Below are 19292 nucleotides of genomic sequence, written 5' to 3' on the forward strand. Positions count from 1 at the left end.
TTTCTCCTCCATACTTCTCTGCCTTTATACAGATGTTATTGGAGTGTTAAAGTCTATAGGAAAGCTTGAAGAGTACAGGACCGAAAATGGATTCCAAAACAAGCTGACTTTAACATTGGCAGATCAAAAGTAAGAATATTTTTTTAATGGGTGCATGTCTTTTATTCTGCATGACCTAAGAAGCTATTCTTAACTTATTTCTTTTGCAGTGGCACAAGTATTGTATGTGTGCTTCTTAAAGAGTGTGCCTCAAATACCTATTATAGATATCTTGACAATGAAAGGTTTCCATTAGTGTTTGTCATTCAACTGTGCCGAGTTACTATAGACAACAGTAAGAAATTTTCAACACATTCTTACCTTTGCCTTTTTGATATGAGAAACTAATTTATTTTTTCTTGTACAGAGGAGGTCTAGATTGGTTCATCCTTTAATGCAACAAAAGTGTGGTTGAATCCAAATATTAAGGAAGTTTCAGATTTGATTGACAGGTTTACCAAAAAGTGGCCAGTAGCATGAAATTTATTACAAGCACCATTTCTTTAACCCTTTATCTGTTTATCAACATGTTAGTTACGTTACAGTATTTGCATCAACTCTTTTTTATTTTCCAGTGCCAAGGAAAGCTCATCTTCAAACAACTCTTGCTTGAGCCAAGTTATACCAATTCAAACTACACAACTCTCTGTAGACTCTATGTTGAGATCCACCAAGAAGATTATGATTTCTGACATCGACACAATGAAAGTGGTGACCTCATAAACCTATGTGAATAGTCATGGATAAAGTTTCATTTTTAATGACATGTTACATTTTTTTATTATTCTTAGGGTGATCTATGTATCATAGAGTGTGTAATAGAGAAATTAGAGACTAATCCAGGCTAGACATATGAGGGTTGTATCAGATGTGGAACCAAACATAGGCTTAATTCAAAAGGAATTATGGTTTTCTTTTCATGCCCTAGTGATATGACTCAAACTGAATTTAAGTAAATTTGCTAACTTTTCCTACTTTCTTTTCATTTGATCTTTACATTTAACTCTATTCTCATTACATATGGTTGGAAATCTATCTAATTAGGCTCAAAGCACACTATAACGTGTTTGATGAATTTGGAAATACCTCTGTTGTCTTTTCTGACAAGCATGCATATGAGTTCACTTGAAAAACTGCTTCTGAGATAAAAGAGCAGCTACATAAAGTAATCTCTTAGTACTTATCTCTCTATCTTTTCCAAAATTTAGCCACATATTGTCTCACTTATCCTTTAAAGAGGCTTTAGTAGAGGTGAAATAATTAATAGCTATTATGGTTTAAAATTTTATTCAATAACTGACATGTTGTGCTAAATTATTTTGTATTTTGTTTGGTTTTTTAAAAAATTTTACATTCTAGAAGGGTACCAATTCAGGTCTAGCTATTATGGTCTCAAAGGGTACTACAGTTGAAGAGGGAGTGAATGAGGTATAATGAAATGTGATTTTTTATTTTATATTAGTTATGGTCTATGAAAAGTTTTTTTTTATGCAATGAATGATTTAAGAGTGCCTTTGTGTGTGTTTGATTATTACAGGTGGTTCCAACAGCCTCAGGCTTTGAGAATAGTCATGAAGAAACAACTATAGGTTCATCTCTTTCCAAGTTGAACCAATAATGTCTCAAGACATTGGGATTGATGAAATGACTATATCTCAGTTGTATCCTCCTCCACTGCCAAGAGGAAAGAGGAAGCAATATTTGAAAAAGAGTGCAAAAGTCCAGCAAATTAATCCCCAACCTTAACCATCTACTCATGCCATGCCTAACACCAAGCCTGTCAAGATAATTAAACAAGAAAAAGCTTGAGCTTTTCAAGAGCTTCAACTGAAGCATTAATGTCCTTTTTGTTGTTTCTGTGTTTTTTTAACTATTGTTGTGTTCACTTATCATCTTGCCTTTCCAGATGTTAGAATTAAAATAGTTATTATGTTACTGTTTAAGTTTTATTTCTTTTGGCCAGGAACTCTAATATGTAATGAATTATTAATTACTAATGGCATTTATTTTAAGGTCTGTCAATGCTCTAGGAGCTCATTATTTTTCCTCTACCAATTTTCCATATTTTTCAGGAATGCAGTCCTGAAAATAGGACAACTTGATGACTTCTTTTTAAATTTGTGTTGCGTGATTGATCATTTTAGCCCCTAAATGAAATATGCGTGACCACTTTAAATTCAAACACTTAGTTATGAAGCTTTAAATGTTAATTAAATTTTTACAGTGCATGACACCTACACGTATATTCTCATCCTCCATTTAGACCAAATTATCTATTTAACGCCAATTGATACTGCAATCTTCATAAGACTATGACAGATTTGAACAAATTATAAAGTATAAACTTGAAGAGATATTCTTTTGAACAAATTAGAAGGTATGAAGTTATGTCATATAGAATTAATATAGCAATAACTTAAAAAAATTCTTCCAAGCCAAATCAAGATGGAAAGTAATTAGAAATAGATCTACAATTAAACTAAAGAAATAAACTGATGCAATTCTAATTTAAATTAGAAACAACCTAACATTAAATAATTAAGTAAGTCACCAAAAAAAAAATTGATTTGATGAAAAAATATTGACTCACCCATTAGTGCAAATATTTGAGAAACACATGACAACAACTCTATTGAACTGATGCAATTCTAATTAAACAAGATATCTGACATCAAACATGTTTTAATATATTGCTAATACACCAGAAAAAATGGGCACCATAAAACATCTTTGTTGTCATAAGTTGTTTGCTAAAACAACAGGTTTTAATTGATAGCCAGTTGTACAAGAAAGATTTTTTTATTATCCAAAAAAATAAAAAGGGACAGAAAAATAGCAAATAAACTACTAGTAACAGCATCGATATTACTTGCACTGGTATAAAATAAATTAATAACCAGCAGTTAACACTAATACACAGTCAATAGATTTGAAATTTGATAACATCATTACTATTAGTTGCCTACCTGTCACATAAGCCAGACTTTAATTGCTTTTTACATGCTTCATTAAATGCTGTAAGATTCAACTGAACCCGAATTAGTGTATTTCACCTACGCCGGTGCATTTGTCAGTGTCAAAATGCTTTAATTTAATATTTTGACAGTTAGTCTATGTACAAACACCTCTAGAGTCATGTCACTTCTTTACTTTGTGAAATCAGTAAGAAGAGATAATAGGCCGCATAAAAAGAGCCTTTTCCAAATGTCAAAGTCATCTAATTAATGCACACAGCCTATTGAAGTTTTCAAGAATCCCTTCCTACCTTAACCTCTTAGCTTCAACCTCCTTAGATATTGTGAACCAAAATCTGAGATTTGAAACTAAGAGCATTTTGCACGTCAACTGATTCAAATATTATTTGTAGTGGTTTAAGAATCAAGAACTCGATAGAGGAAGTCAAGATGAATTTGCTGAACTCCAATCCAACAGTAGATAAAAAATTCAGATTGCACATTCATTAATTCAAAGTGCAAGCTTAGTAGTTTCTGAAGTAAGTCTTAGTACTTGAAGTTAAAACTTCAATACAAGATGTTCAATAGAAAGAGAAATCGTGCAAGGTTATTTGCTATCATGACTTCCACGTTTGAATCACCAGTATCTGAAGACAATGGCACACTAAAACCTGAAGCAGAGAATATACCAAATACAAATCCTTCTCAACTCTTCTCAAACAATAAATCTCTACATCATAGAAAATAGGCAAGGATAAATGCTCTTCAAGACATAACTAATGTAGCAATTAACCTGTCAAAGAAGTTTAGCAATCCCCTGATTTATTTGTGATTTGCCTAGCAAGTATGAATGCATATCAACTATACCATAAATCAGACTTAAAGCCCATGTTTAAGAGAAGGAGCACCAGATTTTGTACTTTTGAAAACTTTAGCTCCAATGGTGATTTCATTTCCTTTTCTCAATTGCAGAACACTCAAGAACAAGGTACTTCATTCAAAATTAATTTCTACCTATCGGATGGGTGCTTAAGTGATCTTTTTATAGTCATTTTTACTAAATCAGATTGAATCAGTATATTCATATATAAAGGTTGTTATGTGATAATGTAGTTTTTGACAGAATTGCAAGTGCTTTACATATGGCTTGCTATTATTTAACCCCTAATTGCATGCAAATCATGCCATAGTATGAACATTCCACTTGTCATTCCTCTTGCAAATAATGCTTCTAATTAATCTTCTCATGGTCCTACTTTACTATGTCTTAGGACATGATAGATGTGTATGTTAGTGCTGACTTCATTTATTATATATAACAAATTCATTGACATTGTGGATATTGATGTACGGTAGTTCTACTTTATTTATTATGATAATTGCTATTATATTTCTAGGATGGTGATATTCTTTCCATATGGCAATATGCTTTCCAAATGGCTTTACATAATCAATTGCATTAACCAGATGTCATACGACCAGTAATGCATGTATTGTGGCAAGTTATGTGGCTATTTTATTGTTCTGCACTTATCTAGACCCCATGTGCTATCCACCTTGTCATTTCTTTATTAGATTATACTCATGGCATAAGTTTTAATGAATTCATGTTGTGGTGATGATAGTTTAGTATATATTTTTTATAGTTTATCTTATATATTGTTTTGATAATTCATTGAATGTATCCCACGTGCTATCTACTTCCTTTTTGTTATTCATACATGACAAAACAATAGTATCTTTGTTTTTTTTTCTATATGGCATGTGTTATAATCAGAAAAGATCAGTATTCTAACTACACAACATTCAAATGCTGTCTTAGAATTGCCAGTACATAGAGAACTATCAACAAACCAAGGTTAACCATTAATGCCTCTACATGAATGTTTCATTTTTCAACTACATATTTTGATGTAATTTAACCCAGATTTCTTTACAGATGTAGAAAGAGATTTGTATAGTTCTACTACCTCTCACAATGATAGAATTCAAAGATGTACATGGCACAAAAAAACTCAAGCAAATAAATCAGTACAGAATTATGGTGGCACTGGTATTGATTGCTTAAAACTACCTCCTATGTAGCATTCAATTCTGACATTGATTATTCCTTGCAAAAAAAAAATATAGTTGCGTTATCTAAAAGTATAACAAATATTAATGAGGATGAACATGAATGATAGGGCTGAATTTAATTTTCAAAGTTTTAAATATTCAAGTTTGAATTGTTCACAATATATGCAAATCTTTTTCTATCAAATTAACCGGATATATGATAAAAATCTTTATATTCAGAGGAGTTATCTATTGATGATGATACCAATCCAAATGAAGACCATGAGTGTACCGTTCTGGCTGGTGTGGCTGAAAGTAATGCTTTAGGTATATCTCTTTCAATATCATATGGCAATTCAATTTGACTATACTGAATTGATATTAATATTGTCAATACAATAATTTCAGATTACTTGGATGAGGGTGATCCAACTAATGTCTGCAAGTTTTGCCAAGCTCAAATATGGTTTAATAAAAGGGCTAAAAGAGATAGAGGCTCAATAACTAATGGGTTTTCTTTGTGTTGCCTCAAGGGAAAAGTGTTATTGCCACCAATGCATTCTCCTCCTCAATTTATAAAGGACTTATTCTTTAACAAAACACTTCTTGAGTCAAAGAGTTTTCACTCCAATATTCATACTTATAATAGCATGTTCTCATTTACATCTATGGATGGTAAGATAGATCATTCAAAAAATAAGGGTGGTGGTCCATACACCTTCATTCTGACAGGGCATAATTACCATAAAATAGGCAATCTTTTCCCTATTGAGGGGTCCAGACCAGTGTTCTCTCAACTCTATATTTATGACACAGAGAATGAAGTTTCCAACAGAATCTCAGCCGTTAGGTCAGTTCAAATTCTTGAATTTACATAAATTATTATTGTAATAAAAATCACATTACTAATCCGTCCTTCTATTAAATTATGTGCAGTAATTATCAAAATCAAGAAGGTATTGATCCAGTGATTGTAGACAAGATCCAAATTACTTTGGATGAAGTGAATCCATTTGTCAAACAATATTGTTTGGCATCAGCAATGATTCAAAGTCATCTACCTTGTAACATGAAATTAGCATTACTTAGTAAGTAAGACAAGGATGGACGCACATATAATGTACCGACATGCTTTGAAGTTGCTGCACTCATTATAGGAGATATTGATCAAGTATTCCATCTTAGAGATATTATTGTTGAGAAACTACCAGGCACAGTGCAACGTATCAATGAGTTACACCTATCTTATCTTCCTTTTCAATACCCAATCTTTTCCCACTTGGAGAAGATGGGTATAGAGATGATATATACCATTGAGAAGAGACTCTAGGAACTACAAAGAAGAAGAAAACTATTAGCATGAGAGAATTTTTTGCCTACAGACTCATGATAAGAGACAATGAAATTTCAACTATGCTTCATGCAAGTAGGCTTCTTCAACAATTTATCGTTGATGGTTACACTATGATGGAGTCTCAAAGACTTCATTGGATTACAACGCACCAGAAAGAACTCAGGGGTGACTTGTATCAAGATCTATCAGACGCGATTCTAACAGGGGAAACACAAGCATCTTTAACTGGTAAACGCATTATTTTACCATCTTCATTCACTGGAGGAGCAAGATACATGATTCAAAACTATCAGGATGCAATGGCAATCTGTAGATGGGCTGGTTACCCAGATCTTTTTATTACTTTCACATGCAATCCTGCATGGCCAAAAATCAAACGGTATTGCGAGAAATATAATCTTTCCTCGACAGATAAGGCCGACATCCTATGCAGAGTCTTCAAGATGAAATTACAATCACTGTTAAAGACAATCAAGGACAAGAAAATTTTTGGCACCATACGTGCAGGTTAGAACAATATTCCGTACATAAGTTATATATATATATATATTAAATTATTTTATAAAAATATTAAATTACATTGAGGACATGATTTTATAATATCTTAAATTTATATACGTCCAATTTATGATTCATACCTTATTGGTAATATATGTTATATTATTTTATGTCTAGGATAAGTAAGATTTAATTTATTTCATGGCATTACCATGCCCTTTTACAATTATTGTTTATTAGTAACATATACTGTAACTATTATATCCTTTTAGAATCATTTTCTACATTTCGCATAACTTATACTACATGTTAAATTTCATAAAATTAAACAATTAAATAATAGGAGAGGAATAAAAAAGATTCTTCAGCTCGATGAATTTACATTTCATATTAAGGAAATTTTACAAATTTCCAATTAAATAAACTTTGTTTGTTAATATGATTAAATGTAAAATAATAATAAATTATAATGAAAATATGATTTTACACTCTCTTACATTTGTATACATGCAATTTATTAATTATATATTATTATGAATAATAATGCATGTAAAACAAAATTTTGATGCTTTAAGCTCAATTTTTGAAGATTGCATGAAACTGAAACCACCAATCAAAAAAAGTTATATCTTATTTTAATGAATTTTAACAAATAATTAATTATATTAAATTTAACAGTGTTATTTTTCATTAAACAAAATTTAAACATTTAAATATATATTGATATTAATTTATGAGTACATGTGACAAGCACAATACTGTTAAATCTTATTACAAATTAAAATGACTATTTTTGCTAACAACACTAATATTAATTTGGATCTCTGTAGGATTATAGATTTTAAACTTTTAAATATATGTAAGATTAAATTTATTACAAATTAAAATTGAACTTCTCATTACTATTAAAATCTTTTATTTATATGTTTGTTCATCTTGACAGAGATCTATACAGTTGAGTTCTAAAAGAGGGGTCTTCCACATGCACACATTCTTTTATTCTTACAACAAAATGACAAAATCAAGAGCCCCAAAGAAATTGACAACATAATTTCTTCTGAGATTCCAAATAAGGATTCCTCTCCCTTACTATATGATTTAGTTGGGACGTACATGATGCATAGGCCATGTGGTCATAGCAATAAAAAGTCCCCTTACATGAAGGATGGTAAATGTAGCAAATACTTTCCCAAAAAATTTAATGACAAAACAATAGTTGATAAAGATGGCTACCCGACGTATAAAAGGAGAGATGATGGAAAAACAATAGAAAAAAATGGTGTTCCTTTAGATAATTGTTTTGTTGTGCCATATAATTCTTATCTTCTTTACAAGTTCCAGGCTCATATCAATATTGAGAAAACAAATCAATCAACTTCTATCAAATATTTGTTCAAGTACATAAACAAAGGGAATGATAGAGTTATTGCTTCACTTTATTCAAGTTCTGGTTAAGAGGGCCAATCCATCATTGATGAGATCAAGCAGTACTATAATTGTAGGTATGTCTCCTCCTGTGAAGGCTGTTGACAAATATTTGCATTTGATATCCACCACAGGTACCCCTCTGTTGAGAGATTAAGTTTCCACCTTCCTAATGAGCAGTATATTGTATACTCTGGTGATCAAGATGTTTCTTCATTGCTTAATAAACCAAGAGTCTGTGAGTCAATGTTTCTTGCTTGGATAAAGTGTAATCAAGATAAGAAAGATAAATTTACAAGAACACTTACATATGGTGAATTCCCTCAATATTATGTGTGGCAACAGAATAATAGGTTGTGGAAAAAAAGAGAAAAGGGTTTTGCAGTGGGTCGGATAGGTCATGCATCACCAGCATCTGAGGAGAGATACTACCTTCGTATTCTATTGACTAAGGTTAAAGGGCCACGTTCATATGATGAGATCAAAACTATTGATAATATTGTGTACCCTACTTTTAGAGAAGCATGTTATGCACGTGGACTTCTAGATGATGATAAAGAATATATAGATGCAATTAAAGAAGCATCAATTTAGGCAACGGGCATAACGTTGAGAAAAATGTTTGTCAGCATGTTATTATGTTGTTGCCTTAGTCGCCTTGACATAGTTTGGAAAGAAAGTTCCAAGATACTTTCAGAGGATTTGTTTTACATTCCACACAATGATGAAACATACTCAAGTAAATATTAGTCTAAAAAAATTTCAAATTTATTTAATTCACTTATATATATCACATATTTTTCTTACACTTATTATTATTATTATTATTATTATTATTATTATTTTTTTTTTTGTTACAGGTCTGCAAATTTCATAAGAAGATAAAGAAGAAGCTGTTCTCAAAGAGATTGAATCACTCTTACAAAGTAATGGAAAAAGCCTTTCTTACTATCCTTCTCTTCCTAAGCCTAAGAATTCTCCAATTCTAGATTTTGAAAATCATTTAATCATGCAAGAATTAAATTATGACAAAGTTGCATTACAAGATCAATCTGAGAGACTATTACAATTATTGACTGATGAACAACAAGAGATCTTCCAATGTATCATTGCCTCTACATCTTCACATGTTGGTAACTTTTTCTTTGTATATGGTTATGGAGGCACTGGTAAAACATTTTTATGGAACGCTCTAACTACAACATTGTGTTCTAAAGGGAAGGTAGTTCTTGCTGTTGCATCAAGTGCAATTGCAACTACTTTGTTACCATCAGGAAGAACTGCACACTCAAGATTTGCAATCCCAATTGATATAAATGAAGATTCAGTCTGTAACATCAGCCAGAGATCCCCACTTGCATATTTGTTGCAATAAATAGAATTAATCATTTAGGATGAAGCTCCAATGATACGTCGCCATTGTATAGAAGCATTTGATCGCTCACTCAAAGATATAATGCATTGTGATCTACCATTTGGAGGGAAGTCTATAGTCATGGGAGGTGATTTCCGTCAGATTCTACCTGTAATTCCTAAAGGTAGTAGGGCAGATATAGTCAATGCATCCATAAGTTCTTTGTACTTGTGGAGTTAATGCAAAATATATAAATTGATGAAGAACATGCAGTTGACATCATCTTCATCCTCTTCTGATCGTGAAAAAATAGAGAAATTCTCACAATGGTTACTAGATATTGGAGATAGCAGGGTTGGAGAATCAAATGATGGCATTGTAGATATTGAAATTCCATCAGAGATATTGATTACTTTATACAAGGATCATTTGGCTACAATTGTGTCATCTACATACCCAGACTTATTGGATAATTTGTCCAACACGACATATTTCAATGATCGGGCAATCCTTGCACTAACTCTTGAGTGCGTTAACCAGATAAATGAATTCATGTGTGGTATTTTACCTGGTGAATTGGTAGAATATTTCAGTTGTGATTTTGTTTGCAGATCATCATAAGACAGTGACTCATTCGAGGATCTTTACACTACTGAGTTCCTTAACACAAGTAATAGTTCTGGTCTACCTCCTCATAAACTTACACTCAAGATTGGTGCATTGGTAATGCTTCTCAGGAATGTTGACCAAGTGTTGGGATTATGTAATGGTACAAGATTGCGAATCACAAAGCTTGGGAAATGTGTAATTGAAGTAGTGACACTTAATGGTTCAAGCCCAAATCAAAAGTTTCTTATACATAGGATGGATATGAATCCTTCTAAAAATAGATGGCCTTTCCGTATGCAAAGAAGACAGTTCCTAATCATTCTTTCATTTGCAATGATAATAAACAAAAGTCAAGGCCAATCACTGTACAACGTTGGTCTTTATCTGCCAAGACCAATTTTCACACACGACCAACTGTATGTTGCACTTTCTAGAGTCATAAGCATAAATGGGTTGAGAATATTGATTCATGACATTGATAAACAAGCTAAGTCAACCATTACTAATGTGGTCTTTTATGAGATCTTTCAAAACCTTCAAGCTATAAATGCATGATTTGTTTATGAACATTGTTTTTTTTTGGCTGCGTATGTAGTGAATAATGACTTCCTTATTGAACTCTTTTGTGGCCAAATATAATAGTTTTTGTTAAGTATTATCACATTTCTTTCTTTACCACATGTCACATATTATGACTATAATTATATGAACTATATTATCATTACTTAAATTTAGTTCTTTTTATTAGGTATACCCGTGCGATGCACGGGGTTGTGGTTAGTGTGGCTTATGCCATGAAAACAAACATGGACACACAGTCCACGAGGGTAAATAACCAAATGCAGTCAGGCCATGAAATCAAACGTGGGTACAAAGCCCACGAATACCAAACGTGAGCATAAGCTCATGAAACAAATTAACTAGTGTTTAACCACAGTGCGCTACGGGCTAACGGAACTGCCGTTAGTAGCAGTGTTCTATTTAGAGTCTTTTTAAAAATTTATGTTTCAAACATGCGAGAAGAATAATTACTGCTGTCAAAAAATTACCATTCTCAATGCCAAACTTGCATGAATTGTTGTTTCAATTCTCAAAATTTGTGAAAATCATACTTTATAACTAATATACCAAATGTAGTAATTGAATAGCTAATATATTTCAAAGCTTAACAACGATACAAAAATACTTTCATCAATCTTGGAAATACACTTGAAAAAAATAAATGCGCATATCATAACTTGTTTGTTCTTCATTGATATTTCATAATTTTCAAAATTAATGTAATTCATAAGAATAAAATATTTTAATAGAAGACTATTAAAAATAAATTAAATGGAATGATATTCACTTACTTGTCAGAGCTTCAATTTCTCAAAATATCCTTTCCTTTAATTTTGGTTAGGGTCCTGTTCTTCTTGACACCCTATTAGAATATAAATAAATGAAATTTTTGACATAATTCCAAATCAACCACCATCATTTAAAATTCCAAAACCAACATCATATTTAGAGTTGATCCAAGTGTTATTATTAATATCACTAATCCCCACCAATTTGTTTTAGCCAAAACCATCCATTCATAATTCCATAGCTTCCATACTAATATACTTCTCCCACCAAATATTATCCTCCATACTTATAACCTTCCCCATTCTTGAGGTAAAGATTTTCTCATAGGTTTTGCACCAATTACTTTATGTGCATAAATTCTAATTATTTAAGTTATATATCCAAGCTACTCTCTTCCCATTTTTCCTTAGTAGTTTCTTTAACCATATTCAATCCAAATTAGATTTATTTAACTCCAAAAATTATGACCCATATATATATATATATATATTATCAAACTTTAGAATAGACTTCCAACTTAAATTTGAGTCCTCTCCCTCCTATAATAGCACGGCTCAACAGCAACAGAAAGCATGCATAAATTTAATTTTTTTTCTTTTAACTCCAATCACCCACATACAGTCACGGACAATAACAGGGGAGCCAAGATTTGCCACTTTAATCACCAGTTCACATATATACATAGCAAGAAAAACCTAAACGTGAAGCTTCCTCAAGCACAGCCACAATAGAACACGCTGATCCTCTGTAGCCTCAAGCGCACACATAGCATTAAAAAAAATGAAATCTATAACTACACACAGAGCAACGATAACAACATAGAGAAGAACAATTTTTCTTTCAGTATTCAACTCCCTTATTCCATCTATTCACATGCACAATAGAACTAACAAATGAAAGAGTTCAAACTCCTCACCTCAGAAAAAGTCGATAGCATACACCAAGAAGAAGGAAACGAAACCTACAGTTGAACAAGAGGGATCCACTGAACACAGCTCGGCCAAAATGAAAAGAAACAAATTAGCAGCAACCCAACCCAATGAAGACAGATAGAAACAAAGTAGAAAATGATGAGACAGAATAGAGACAGGAAACACAAGGGAAACGAACCAAAACAACTACAGCGTCAACTGCACCAGCCACCACCAGAACATAAAAGGGAGATGAGTTGGTGATCATTGGAATGAAAAAAGGGTCAGAGGTGTTGAGAAAATGTTGAGTCGATCAAATTCTCATACTCTCTCTCTCCATTTTTTGGAATGGCCAAAGAAGAGAAGGAAGCTTTTATCATATTTGGAAAAGGGTAATTTCATAATTTATAAACAAAGAGTAGAAAAAAATTTTCCTGGTCTTCATTAGATTTGAACACGTGACCTAATGAGAGAATACATATTCTGCTACCACTACACTAGCTTTCTTACTTGTTATATTTATTCCAAGAATTTATATAATTACTATTAAAACACAAACTTATATATATATATATATATAATTAATTTTTTCTTAAATTCTTCGGTTATCACATGAAAACTATTTGATTTGAATTATGCAATCCTACCATTTTTTATGACTAATTTAGTTAAATTCATGTTTATTCCATTTATAATTCCTTACTATATTTCCTTTAATTTTAATCTGGGACGTTATTCACTAAAAAAGATATTTTTGGCCTTAGAGGGTATCGAACTTGTATCTCAAGATATTTATTAAGGAGTTTTATTATTGAACTGAAGTGAAAGAGTTATTTGAAATAAGTCTCAATTTGATGATAATTTGATGATAATTTGAACTTTATATTTTTATCTGAGTCTGGCCCTAGGTGCTCCATGTAAATTGTAGGTAGGATCCTTGTCTTTCTTTTAATATTGTATATCTAATTTGATATTATAAATTATTGTTCTAGTAATTTCTAGAGGTCCTATTTTTAGAGGAAGTTTTTCTGAAATTTCTTTATAAGTTCATGATTTTTGGTTTATATAAAAAGCATGGTAAGAATTTCTAATTATCATACTAAGGCGTCTAAAATATTGACTTAGGAGTTCATCAAGGTTTAACGGATGTGAGTTTTGCACCCACATATCTTATGCCGTTCATACCTAATTTTTAGGCCGTGACATTTAACTCTTAACAAAATTCATTTTTGGAAAGTCCACTTTGGCCATTGTAAAGAGATTTACATTTAAATATTTTTTTCAAAAGTAAAAACAAAAAGTTATTATGATAATATATAATAATAAAAATACTTTTAAATATATAACTATCATAAAGTATCGGGAAAATGACAAGTAGGGACTTATAAGAATAATTACTAACCTTGAATTATTGAAATTTTAATGATAGACCATGATCCTTACTTACAATAAATTATTTTTTGTTAATTGGCTTAAGATTCACAATAGGTTTTTGTAAAATTTCAACTAACATTACAAAGATTTTCAAATATCTTTTTTTGATTTCCCAAGCAATAGTTAAAAAAAAAAACAAATGATAGGATTGTGATTTATAATTGAATCTTATAAATTATCAATTGATGTTATAAATAATTCTAAATGTATTTTATAGGTTTTTTAAATGATTTATTTGTATATTGGCAACAAAATTTATGAGTGATTGGTTTGTAATTCAAAAATTTTTCTTGCAAATTCCTAACTAATGTTACTAATAATCTAAAGTGTATAATCTTGATTTCCTCCCAAGTGGTCTATTTGTATATTAATAGTAAAAAATTGATATTCACAATTAATTTTCATAAATTATCACCTGACATTAAAAATAATTTTAATTATCTTTTATTGATTTCTCAGTTGACTATTTGCATTTTTTTAATTGCATATAAAGATCATTGTCTGTTAATAAGATTTTAATAATTTAGGGCCTACAATTATTATTAATGCTCTTATGGGATCTTTAATTAACATTTTCCCTAAAATATGTGTTTTATGATACGTAATCTTTCATTATGTAAAATTTAATATGATAAATAATTTGTATTCTAAAATTTTTTTAAATTATATAAAATCTAAAAGGACAGAAAACATATATATAATAAAAAATTATAAATCATATAAATTTGATATGTTAAAGAATAAAAATAAAAGTAAATAATGTAAAATTTGATATGGTTTTTTTTTTCCTATGATGCAATATTTGATCTCTAATTGAATCACAGACATCCGGGCAATGATACACGTTGAGGTGGATATGAACAAAAAATTTTCTTGGCTAAAACAAGTCAATTTTATTAATATCAATAAAGTAGACACAAGCTAAAAACAAAAAAACACTAAAAAATAAAAAATATAACAGTACAACCTAAACACATAACTTACTACTACTACAACAATAAGTCTTATCCTATTAGATGAGGTCGGTAAACACATAACTTACTAAAAGAGAAAAAACAAAATGACAAAACAGGAAACAACTAATAAGCTAAATCCAGAAAAACATTCCCTTTGAAGCTTTCAATGCAACCCAACTCCACAGTTTTATTCTATGCTCTAAAAATCAGAGAAACCACCACATTGTTGCATCTTCTAACATTGCTATGATATCCTCCACTACTGTTGATGCATCCCACTCACACGATTCCACCCTTCTCTCCTTCACACATGGTGCCAAGTTTTCACTTTCAGTCTCAATTACTACCTATCTATTAGTAAATCGATTCGTGATACTCAAAGCCTTCCTCACGGCCAGTGCTTCTGTGGTAAATGTAGAAGCTACATTCACCTTACTAGCAAAACGTAACCATCAAGCATTCTTGCATCAATACTTCGTATTATAATTCCAATCCCTGCTCTTCCCTCCTTTTCATGGTAAGATCCATCCAAACTTATCCGTGAATTAAATCAGAACAAGCAGTAACAGGCTACTTCTTTATTCTTCCATCCCTTCTTCTCAGTTTCTACAGTTCATTTCCTATTAGCCTTCCAAACCTCTTCAACCAGGTTAACAACATTCCACATAACCCTAACAGGCTTAGTCTCTCATTCTTGAAATGACACGATGCACCTATCCTTACGCACACCAAGAAAGTTAAACAGTGCCAATAAGAGCCTTCTTATATTCACCAAGGCTACTCTCAGTCCCAATCAAATGACACGTCCACTTGTCAAACCTAGAAATACCTTACCAGAGCCAATGGACACCTCAAAGCAAACTCTTTGTGCCCAATCACGCATTAGTATATAGTGTTCAATGGTCTCAACTTCTGTATTGCAGATTCTACAAATTGAATCCACCCCACATTTTCTTCTAAATAATGCTTCTATAACCATGCCACCAGTTACTGCTATCTACAAGAATGTGGATTGAATTTTATTTTTAATTTTTACAATTTTATTTTTTAAAATATAGGGATCAATATTTAAGAAGTTAAAATTTTAGAGACTAAATTGCGAGAGACAAAATTCAGGGACCGATTTATAACAGAGTTAAAATTTCAAGGACTGAATTATAATGAGTTGAAATTGAAGGACTGAGTTACAATTGGTTTAAAACTACAAGGATCAAATAATAAATTTTTCCTTAATTTTTTTCACAAAGACATATGAAACCACCAACATAGTAAAAAAAAAAAAATATTGAAATGTATCTCAAACGCAAATGTACAATATTGTAGGAAACTGTATATTAATATCATTCAACAACAACAACAACAAAAAGTTTTATGTCCTCAGGACGGGCCAGTTACATGGAAATTGCGCAAGGCCATTATGCTTTATCAGTGACTACGCCTTTGGTTAACTTATTCATTTATACGACACAAACCACATTAAAGTGAATCTTAATTGTCTAAACACACCAGTGAGGGATCTGATTTTAGTGGATGGCTATTAGGAGGAGGCTAATCCTTCTTATTTGCTTAATTCCCTTATGAGGGTGACAATAGTGAGATTAAACCCAAGAAAAGCAGATATTAGGCCAATGATTGTCCACGGGGTGTTGAAATGCTTGAGTTGCAATTCAGCGAACCAAGTGCTTACTTTACGATTGTAAATTTTCTCAATATTGTCTCTCACACGATCATACTTTCCTGTATAAAGCACCAAGTCGGTGCTCACTGTGTTGAAGATTTTCGCCACTTCATCATCGCTTCCGAGAAGGTTGTTCAGAACCCTAGCTTTCCTTAACGCTTTGACATCATCTGCATTATCTATCAAGGAATTGAGGAACCACACATAGTTACTGATCTCATAATTGTTCCTGATGTCTGGGCACATCTCGTACGCTATCATGTTCAAGAATGTTTGAGCTGTGAAGTCATCCATAGTGAGCCGAGAAATGTAGAGCTTCAGACCATCAACATGGATGCCTGTGAGACTTTTCCCAACGTTTTCCTTAATTTTAAAACCTGATGTTAAAAGTTCCTGTATGTTCCTATGTGTTGGCAGCTTTTTCTTCTTTTTCTTTCGCTTTGATGATTTGTCAACGGACGGCATTCCTCCTACTATATGTTCCTTCTCTTTATTATTATCTTCAACCACGATCATCATGCGCAGAAGATCCAGCAAATGGTATGGCTGACGCTGAGTTGTTTTCTCTGACTTGATGATGCTGCGCAAATCAAGAAAACTTTGCATGAAGGCTGTCATTGTAGAATTGTCCTTCTTGGTTAAAATCATCAACACACGATATGGAAGCTGGTTCTCTAACAAGAGCAGGTCATGCAGTAAGATAATGTCCTGTTCTTCTAATTTTGATTGTTTTGCTTTATCCATGACATGAAGTACAGCACACCCATCGACAAAAAAGATCCAGGCAAGTTCATCGTCGTTGAAGCCTTGAAGCGCATCCTTAGTGTAGTAATCCTTCAATTTGTGGATTTTAGAATGGATCTTATTTAGTAGACACTGAGCCTCTTTCTTGTCTATCTTTTGATCTTCCAGGTACGTGTATGCCCATATTTTCTTGTATTCTTCTCCTTGGTCAAGATTCAATCTTGTTCCTTTCGATTCTTCTGATGATGAATCCGCCGATGTTATTGATGTCCCTTCTTGTAGTGCTCCATCACCTTTGAAATGATGAATGGGACCAATGGATACCACCTTAGGGAAGTAATACTTGTCAAAGTCAGATCTTTGTCGAAGATAAGCTGGCACCTGTTAAAGGCATGAATAGTAAGTCACTCTTGATTTCTGGGATTTTCTTGTCTAATTTTCTGGAATGAAATTCTTCAGTGAAGAAGAGGACCTAACTTTTTGACGAAAGTGTTGCTTGGAGTATAATCTAACATGGATGCTATCATGGCAAGCTAACAAGACAAAAACGCTCAAATTTTCAAAGTTAAAAGTCATAGCGGTAAAAGGCTGACAACAGGGTAATCTTGTATCAAATTAAAAAACGTTGAGGCATATTGTACCAAAAATAAAAATAAAAATATGAGGTGTGCCTGCTTGAAAACTTTGAGAGTAGATTTGAACTTCTACCCCAATAAAATGTGGCATTGTGTTCATTTATCAAAACGTGGCATTGTGTTCAAGGTGTACATATATGTTTTGTCAACAAGGTATTTACCAGTAAGGGGGAAAAAAAACTATCAACCTGAATTAATGATCAATTGACAGTAATGTCACAAGTTATATAAGTTTATCATGATTTGCTAACTAGAGTACACTCATCAGATAAAAAAAAAAAAAAAAATCTCTTAGTGTACACTATAATCGTCAACATTAAAACATAATACACATGTTCTAATTGAGAAAATAGGAGGATGAAATGGATGCCATTCAACTTGCCAATTACTAAGGACTCGTTGGAGAAAAAGAAAAATGTTTGTCAACCCAAATTAATTGTAAAGCGATGTCATTGTCAAAGATTATTTACGTATATCATGGCTAGTTATAGAACTGATTGACCAACACTTATATAGGCCCCGTTTATTTTAGCTTATTTTATAAAAAAATAACTTAATTTTTGAAAAAAAAATCTATTTTATAAGTTTTTTTATGTTTGTTTAAACTTTTAAAAATAATCAGAATTAAAAAAAATGGTATATTTTTTATTATTTTAAGAAGCTAATAAAAAACAGACATTATTTTATATTTGGTTCCAATAATTAAAAAGTGATTATTAGTTAGTTATTTTTAAATTTTATTATATCTTCCTTAATTTTTGTTTTATAAAAGTGATTTAGAAAAAATTAATCATTTGATCCTTATAGTTTTGACTTAGTCGTAATTTAGTCACTGAACTTTGGCTGGTTATAACTCAATCCATAAAGTTTTGACTCAGCTGTAAATCAGTTCCTGCACTTTGCCCTTGCAATTTAGTTCATAAAGTTTCAACCTCTTAAATATTGATCTTTATATTTTAAAAAATAAAATTCTAAAGATTAAAAATATTTAAAATTTATTATTAATATTTTAAATTATTAAACCCTTTTAATCTTTATCAATATTATAAATATTAAAATTTTAAAATATTTTTAATCTTTATAATTTTATTTTTTTAAATATAGGGACAAATATTTAAGAGGTTAAAATTTTAAGGACTAAATTGCAAGAGGTAAAGTTTAGGGACTGATTTATAACTGAGTCAAAACTTTAGGGACTGAGTTCTAACAAATCAAAATTAAGGGACTGAATTATAATTGAATCAAAACTATAAAAACCAAATGATTAATTTTCCTAATGATTTATTATTGTATTAT

General features: G+C 31.4%; 2 protein-coding genes and 1 long non-coding RNA gene across 3 annotated transcripts; 2 read left to right on the plus strand and 1 right to left on the minus strand.

Moving 5' to 3' along the window:
• Nucleotides 1–414: 414 nt before the first annotated feature.
• Nucleotides 415–1763, plus strand: LOC129312967 (uncharacterized). Its single transcript, XR_008593802.1, has 4 exons — nucleotides 415–491; nucleotides 615–750; nucleotides 1399–1467; nucleotides 1577–1763. It is a non-coding gene; the product is annotated as an uncharacterized LOC129312967 (long non-coding RNA).
• A 4671-nt stretch (nucleotides 1764–6434) lies between these two features.
• On the plus strand, nucleotides 6435–10300 carry LOC129313966 (uncharacterized). Its single transcript, XM_054957351.1, has 4 exons — nucleotides 6435–6909; nucleotides 9543–9652; nucleotides 9719–9850; nucleotides 9944–10300. Exons 1-4 carry the CDS (start codon nucleotides 6435–6437, stop codon nucleotides 10298–10300), a joined length of 1074 nt encoding a protein of 357 aa, XP_054813326.1.
• Nucleotides 10301–16334: 6034 nt separating this feature from the next.
• Nucleotides 16335–16863, minus strand: LOC129312692 (uncharacterized). Its single transcript, XM_054955368.1, has one exon. It carries the CDS (start codon nucleotides 16861–16863, stop codon nucleotides 16498–16500), a length of 366 nt encoding a protein of 121 aa, XP_054811343.1. The 3' UTR covers nucleotides 16335–16497.
• Between the last annotated feature and the right edge of the window lie 2429 nt (nucleotides 16864–19292).

This window comes from Prosopis cineraria, unplaced genomic scaffold (assembly GCF_029017545.1).
Source record: "Prosopis cineraria cultivar Desert tree isolate PC_DT_omini unplaced genomic scaffold, ASM2901754v1 PC6, whole genome shotgun sequence".
In the NCBI taxonomy this organism is placed as follows: domain Eukaryota; kingdom Viridiplantae; phylum Streptophyta; class Magnoliopsida; order Fabales; family Fabaceae; genus Prosopis; species Prosopis cineraria.

What these genes read in the sequence shown, in the direction of transcription:
- LOC129312692 (XM_054955368.1), bottom strand. Translation starts at nt 16,863, where the DNA reads ATGTGCCCAGACATCAGGAACAATTATGAGATCAGTAACTATGTGTGG.
- LOC129313966 (XM_054957351.1), top strand. Translation starts at nt 6,435, where the DNA reads ATGATAAGAGACAATGAAATTTCAACTATGCTTCATGCAAGTAGGCTT. An exon ending in TTTTGGCACCATACGTGCAG is followed by an intron (nt 6,910 to 9,542) that starts GTTAGAACAATA and finishes TGTGTTCTAAAG; the next exon opens with GGAAGGTAGTTCTTGCTGTT. An exon ending in TTGATATAAATGAAGATTCA is followed by an intron (nt 9,653 to 9,718) that starts GTCTGTAACATC and finishes TTAATCATTTAG; the next exon opens with GATGAAGCTCCAATGATACG.